Below are 7342 nucleotides of genomic sequence, written 5' to 3'. Positions count from 1 at the left end.
CACAGGGGCCGCATTGGAGACCAGGTCAATGTTAAGGGGCTCTCACTGAAGTGATTAGCGTCGGCCTCTCAAGAGACAAAACAGCCGTCACCCTGTCCCCAACTCCTATACTGTTTGTGTCTGAGAGTGTCAGTTTCTTAACAAGCTCCAACTGTTAATTGGAGAAGGGGAGCATGTGAAGGTGTTGTTATAATACGTTTTCTACATAAACTTGTAAGCAGTCGGTGGATAGATGGAGGAAGTTGCCAGGTGTGGAAGAAAATAAATATTAGCAACACCCAAGGCTTGGCTGTCAGGGAGCATTGGCAAAGCCTGTGATGCCCACACGCGCAAAACACAACTGTGGATGTAAACACATTATTACACTACTTTCGCTATAAGGAAATCTTACCGTAAAGTTGCATTTAAGTGCGTGACCTGTGCATCATTAATAAACCGTAAACTTGTATGCATGTGGTTTATTTCCCTTGACTTCTTTCTCCGGGAGATGTTATTTATTCACTCTTCCCTTGTCTCTGTTCCTCCCTCATTTCCTCCTCAGGTTTTTTCTCCTATTCCTGGTTTCTCTTTCTCTTCTTCTGCACATAGAAAGCTTTTAAGTGCGGCCTGAAATAAGAATGCACGAGTGCAGAATAAAGGATAGCATGGAAACTATCAAACGATTTGGAATGTGGAAGTGAAGAAATGGAGCGAGTGTGTCTGTATTGCGCCAGGGCGTCTGCCTCGTACCAGCAAGGCTTCTGGGAAAGGAAGCCAGCTATCAGACTGCACCCTGGGCCATAAAATCCCCACAATGCACCACATCTTGCCTCTAACTCCTCTAAGACATGGGGAAAAGGCAATTAAAGCGTTTATAGGCTTCGCCCCCTAGATTTGCAGCCAGCAATTAAAAATCATTACTAATCAAATAAAAATAAAAGTAGCTCAAACTACAATATGTCTGGGGCATCGATTGGATTTATGCTACTGTGAAAGAGCTCATAAAGACTGGTAGGACTTAATGTTACATTCTTTACAAAAATGTGAGAAAAAGGATAACATTTAATGGCAGGCACAGTGAAATGAATATAAAACCAGCTTATAAAATCCAAAGGAGGCAACGTTTCTCGTTCTTTTTCCCTACCAAACTACAATTCTCTTAAGCTAAAACCAGTCAATTTTATGTGCCTGAGAAAAACTGGGGACACTCTGGTGGTTTTCAGGGTGTTGGGAGATTTAGAGGGTTGGCAGGCAGCCAATGAGAGCTCCCGGATCAATCGCGACATTGATGCATGCGAAGGCTTGTGGGTGTTGTTAACAACGGAGAGCCATGGTGGTCAGAAATCATCCCGAGTGACACCTGGACACTTGGGGGGGCAGCGCACTGCAAATAGAAATGTCAGCCGTCTCCATGGCTGGGGTTTTTGGTTTTTACAGTGGCAGCAGTGTGGCACACCTTAACATGTACCCTGAACACAGTGCCACACTCTGGGGTTACAAAGTAGCACTGCATCTCAGTGACTTGGTGACAGGTGATGGAAAAGTTGTTTTTTATAGAAGCTAGTGAAGTGCCTCCAAAGGAAACTGTCTTTTTGAGGTAAATTTAAAAGGGAAAGTACCTCTACCTCTTTCAGGAGTCAATTCTTACTGGTAGAGTAGGAAATGCTATTTGGAAATCAACTGCACTCTGAGGTATATGGTTTAACAAGATGAGTGCACTGCAGATATCTGAAAGCTGATATGATGACAGCGAGGATGACGATGACCACACACACATATAAATACATAATAAATAAATACATAAATACAGAGTCTGTGGACTGACCGTGGCCAGGCAGACCCATGCTGCTCGCCAGCTGGTAGAGGCGTTGCTGCTGTTCCTCATAGGATCCTTGCTCGCTGAGCGCTGACATCATGCGCCTGTAGTGCTCCTCAGGGCTCATGTGGCCGTGGCTGCCGCCTGCCTCTACCACTGGGCTCTGGGAGTTCTCTGAAGAGAGGAGGGAGACACTCACATTATGATCAATCAGTGACAGCTGATCTGCAGGGGATAAAGACTAACTTGAGACTGTAGGCTCTGAAACTCCATTAGCCTTACACACTGAACTATCTGTTCAGGATATGATTAAATAATTCATCTCCATGTCAGTCATGATTGTGAGGAATCTGCCTCAAGCAAATACTCGCCTAAAATTTACTACACAGCCAGGTCACAGGTTTGGGGTTTCAATACCTTAAATAATTTCAAGATATCACTCACCCGAACATAGAAGACTTCTGTTTACCAGCTCGGCAAACTTTACCCAGTTTATCAGTTTACCTCAAAAGGACAAGGGAAGCACTAATTCTAATACTAGTGAGTCCAACTTTTTGTGAATGGGGGGCTCACTCACTGCTTCTCAGGAACCAGTTTGCATATTTTGTAATGGGGAATGTTTTTCTGTCGTATTTTGTGATTTTGGCCGATACGACCAGCATATTTTTAGGAAAAAAATCATTCCTTATGCAGTTCTAAAATCATCACAAAATGCAATCAGGACACATTGCCGTTGTAAACACAGAGCAAAGAATTATCGAGAATTCATTTTACACCCTTTCTGTCTTACATATATTTGTTGATTACTGCACTCTCTGATATGCATCCTTCCTCAGCTATCAGCTGAGGCATAGACCATTCATTAACAAGGCAGCACTGATGGGCGGAAACGTCTTTGGTTGAAGCTATAGTCATACAGCCATGCATTGTTAATGGTCTGAGCCTGACCCTGACACAAACTCACCATTTCTCTGACATGAAGCACAGCAGTAACATCGGCATGGGGTGAAAGGTTATACATAGGGCTGTTTTCTTGTGCTGTATTTTGACAGTTTTTAATGCAGGCTACAAAAAATAGGTTCAGCTTCTTCCACCATGTCTGTGTATACGTGCGTGTAGTACTGCTGTGCTGTGTTTAAGGTGTTCTGTGAAGATGATGCGGTCTATGGTATCTATCTGGCTGTCATTCCCCACACTTAATCTCTCTCTCTGACCTCCCTCCTCCCTCTTTCTGTCAATAGTAACATGATCTAAGGTAAGGTAAGGTGGGGGCTATGGGGAGGTGGTTAGGGAGTTAGAAGAGGGAGAAAGAGGATGAGAAGGAGGAGGGAAAAACAGAAGAAAGCGGGGTTATTTTTACCGCCCTGCTTCTTATTGAAACCTGAGCCTGGCCCCGGGCAGGCGAGCAGGAGTGGCGCTGAAGAGCGGAGGTGGGGTGGAGGTGGGGGAGGAAGCGAGCGCGCAAGCATCTCTGTCTCCACCGCCAAGCTCCAGCTAATCCACCCAAGGTCCTCAAGTGTATGTGTGTGTGTTTGTGTGTGTGCGTGCAACTAGTCTGTGCCTGTCTAAAGTTTTCTCGTTCTCTAAACACAGCAGGGGGTGCCGACTTTGCAACAGAAAGAAAAACAGACATCATTTACACAGCGGCGTCGAAGCTCTCTGGCTCCATCCATATGCTTCCCTCTCCATCTCTCTCTCTCAATCTATTCCTCCACCTGCATTAATCATTAAGGGATAGTGTATGTCGCCAAACTTGGGAGGCAAGAAGATGCAAGACGCATAGATTACACACATACAGGTGCAGAGTCAGTGTTTGGGTGTGGGCAGAGCTCAAGGTTAAGACACAGGATCAGCAGTGTTTTGAAATGGCTTAAATGCACTTCTCTGGACAGCATGCTGCGCACGCACTTACACACAAACTTCATCTGTCCCCCTTATGCAAATATACAACATGGGAAGAATATATGCAAGGCGTAAACAGAGGTTGTTTGCGTTAAAAGTCAAAAAACTAACCACACAGGCACAAAAACACAAGCCCCATTTGCCTTAAAAGGAAGCCAAGCCTAAGTACACAAACACAGATAAACACACACACACAGTCTCTGACACAAAAACACATCCAAAAAAACCCATGCATCTTTCAGAAGCAGGTTTGTGTCTAAGTAAGACTATAATAGCTAGGATGAGTACAGAGGAAGGGGCTCCAGGCGGGGCTGCTGCCGGTCAAAGGTCACTCAGAGAGCAAAGGTCAACACCAGGCTCCTGCGAAGCTCTACAATCAGTCTGACCTCCAAATGAACACTCTCACTCGCCTATTTTATTTTACACAGAACGGAACCATCATAAAATAACAATTTTACTCACAGCTGAAATAATCAGAGCTATTTGTGTCACTGTAGGTGTGCAGCTTATGTTGTTCGGCTTACATATGCACCTGGAGAGTGTGTGTGCGTGTGTGTGTGTGTGTGTGTGTGTGTGTGTGTGTGTGTGTGTGTGTGTGTGTGTGTGTGTGTGTGTGTGTGTGTGTGTGTGTGTGTGTGTGTGTTGTTCAGGTGTCTTCAGAGATGAGGCTGGCTGTGCGGTGAGCTGCCCTTGGTTTTGTGGTTTTGCCTGCTGTATAATGCATCAGTCAGGAAGTCTTCCTCAGGAGCCCAGAGGGACAGGCCCAGTGGCTTTGTGCCGGTTCCACGCCGGGCGCCCGGTTTCACGCCACACGAATGAGCTATGAATAATAGAGGATGGCGACCAGATTGCAGCGCTACAGCGGGAAATAGTCTGGCCAAGGTGTGCCTTCTCAAGGTCCGTTATTTGTGTTCTCATGTCGTATTCAGAGCAGAAAAAAATTAACAATGAAATGTTTATATTAGGAACCCGCTGCAGAAATTATATTATTCTATCAACCAAGGATATTATCTTAGACATCCTGTTAAAGGGTCAGTTCACCCAAATCCCAGCCTTCATTGGGACTACATCTCTGGTAGAAAATGGTTTAAATGTGTGTTTGCTTGCATGTAAGGCAGTGTGTGTGCTTGCTGACAGACCAGACAAAGCCTGAATTCATAGGTTTAACAAATCGGCATCATATTGTAGTTATCTCGGCATCAGTTTGATCCGTTTATTGCAATTAAATCACAGTAAAATGTTTACTTTGGGTTCATATAGCTGTGGTATTTGCGGGTTGTGTTTATTCGCTTATCGCGTTGTATGTGAACACTCAGCATTGCAAGGATTAAATTTGCATTGCATGTGAACACACCATAACACACTGATCACCAGCAGCTGAACTGATGCCTCCTCAGTTCTCCCTCTTCTTCACACTGCAGCCTCCATCTTTTCTCGTCTACTTTCCTACAATTTTTACCGGTTTCCTTTCAGACAATGCACGTTCAAGCACACCTGTAACGTCACAACACACAAATACACTGCGTGGTCTTACCTTTGGGGGATACGCTACGTGACTTCTTGCTGTCAGAGGGACACTCACTGCTGCTGGTGGGAGAGAAGCTTCTCCTCTTGCCTAGAAGGTCATCTGTAAACACAGAGAGAGAGAGACAGAGAAAGAGAAAGAGCACTCAGTAAAAGGTCTGAAGTAAAAGCTTGAGATTGCAGCTCTGCCCTGTGTCTACCTGTATACATGGCGGCTACTTTCGATATGCAGAGTTGGAAAAGAGAGAGTGTGAAAAGGAGCCAAAGAGAAAAAAAAGTGAAAGGTGGAGGGAAGGAGAGAAACAGAGCGAGTGAAGCAAGCCACGGGCGTCTGGAGATGTGCCTGTTCTGTCAGATATAAGAGGGGGGCCTGCGCCACCGTGGATGACAGATCTGCCCGGCTCATTCACGTGCGTGTGTGTGTGTGTCTGTCTGTCTGTCTGTCTGTTTGAGGGAGGGCTCCGTCTCTCTGTGTCTCTTCCAAGGTCCCTTTCCAACAGTCTGTCCTCAAGTGTTATCACTGTTCTTCCTTTCTCTCCTCTCTCCTTTCTTCTCTTTTTCCAGATGTTGGCACAAAAGCCTCTGACAGGACTAAAGTGCATGGGAGCCTCTCAGCTGCTTGAGAAATTCCTGTCAGCCTACATTATGTGTATATCATGTGTTTATTTTTAGTTTTTGTACCTCCACGGCAGCCACTCGTGTTGCTGTCCTCCCCTCATAAACACACTTCTGATCTTCTTGTCTCATTTCTCCATCTGCTTCCTTCTCTTTCTCCTCTCTTCTAGGTGTTATTGAAACCTCCTGCCATCAGGAGTTCTCGCTCTCTCCTCCCATTAACACCTACCCTGCCTCCTCCTCTTCCTCCCCCCTACCACCTCCCCTGCCACCAAAGAGGAGCAGCTAGTGTACAATTACAGCACCCCTACTGCCTCCTCCTCCCCTCTCATCCCTTTCTTCCTTCCCGCCCAATCGCCTCACCCCCATCCCCCTCAAACACACCTCAAATCAATACGGGCCTAATCACAGAGGGAGGGGATGCAGAGCACATTGCACGCAGCGCCGGCAGGAAGGAAAAAGCCGTTTGTCATTGCTCTATCTCTCGCTCTCTTTCGTTCTTTCTCTGTTTCTATCTCGCGCTCCTCTGCTTTTTCTCTCACTCAGTTTCTTCCTCCACACAGACAGCCAAGCCACAGCAGCAACTGCTTCCCTTCTTGCTCTTTTTTTTCTCACTTTCTCTCTCTCTCACTTCTCGCTGCGTATATTTAGGGATGGGGTGGCGGGTAGGGGGCTTTTCTCCCCTTCCCTCAAGGAGAATGGTTTCTCTCTCCCTCTGTCTCTCTTTTTCAACAAAGCAATTTTTCATCATTTGCACAGCATGTGTAAACAGTGCGGAAAAACAGTGTACAGGGGGTAAAAAAAACAACAACGCAATTTGGTGACAATACCCAAGCAAACATTTGCCGATTTCTGTCATGTGTCCGCCCCTGATATTGTTGTTACCTTAGCAACGGGCAGACAGTCACCAAGAGAGGAGTGACGCTGGAGTGGAGCCTGACCTTTAACCTTTCACCTATCACCCTAACTTATGTACTTTCTTCTCTATAACAAGACACAGACGGACAGGGAGGGGAAAGAGACAGAAAGAGATGTAGACAGGACTCGAGGATTTTGTGGGCTGCTGAAGGAGCCCTGGTGTTGATGAGAGGGCGAGCGGGCAAACGAGAAAGGGAGAGAGAGAGGAGGTTCACTAATGATCCAGTGTTTGATGTTGCCTCTCAGGTCCTGAGGAGATCCACTCCCTGTACCATCCTAAAGAGACAGTGAGGGGAGGGGGGAGCGCTAATGGACAAGTGTGCGCACGCACACACACACTGAATTTTTCTGTCATCTCCTTTATGATCTCTCATTCTGTTTTTCTTCTCATTTTCAAATCGTGTTCAGTACATTACTTTTCACTGGTCCATTAAAAAAAAGGTCTCCATCTATCCTATTAGTGGAATATTAACAAAGAGAGAGGGAGAACCCCCATTAGTTAAACCCCCTCTTCCACCAAACACACACACCCACACCCAGAGCCTCTCATGATCAAACACACACACTTGAGTCGTCTCTTGAGCCGAC

At 46.0% G+C, this 7342-nt stretch overlaps 1 protein-coding gene across 9 annotated transcripts in view; it reads right to left on the bottom strand.

Annotated features, from left to right (window-relative positions):
- Positions 1-7342, bottom strand: part of samd11 (sterile alpha motif domain containing 11) — a 96610-nt gene that overhangs the window by 16586 nt on the left and 72682 nt on the right. For all 9 annotated transcript variants that reach the window (XM_046057061.1, XM_046057060.1, XM_046057059.1 and 6 more), the window contains 2 exons: positions 5232-5324; positions 1805-1969 (listed from right to left, as the gene is read on the bottom strand). In XM_046057061.1, coding sequence (XP_045913017.1) covers positions 1805-1969; positions 5232-5324 — 258 coding nt within the window. The remainder of the gene's footprint in view (positions 1-1804; positions 1970-5231; positions 5325-7342) is intronic.

Source organism: Micropterus dolomieu, linkage group LG08 (genome assembly GCF_021292245.1).
Source record: "Micropterus dolomieu isolate WLL.071019.BEF.003 ecotype Adirondacks linkage group LG08, ASM2129224v1, whole genome shotgun sequence".
Taxonomy (NCBI): domain Eukaryota; kingdom Metazoa; phylum Chordata; class Actinopteri; order Centrarchiformes; family Centrarchidae; genus Micropterus; species Micropterus dolomieu.
This window is presented reverse-complemented; position numbering and strand designations above follow the sequence as displayed.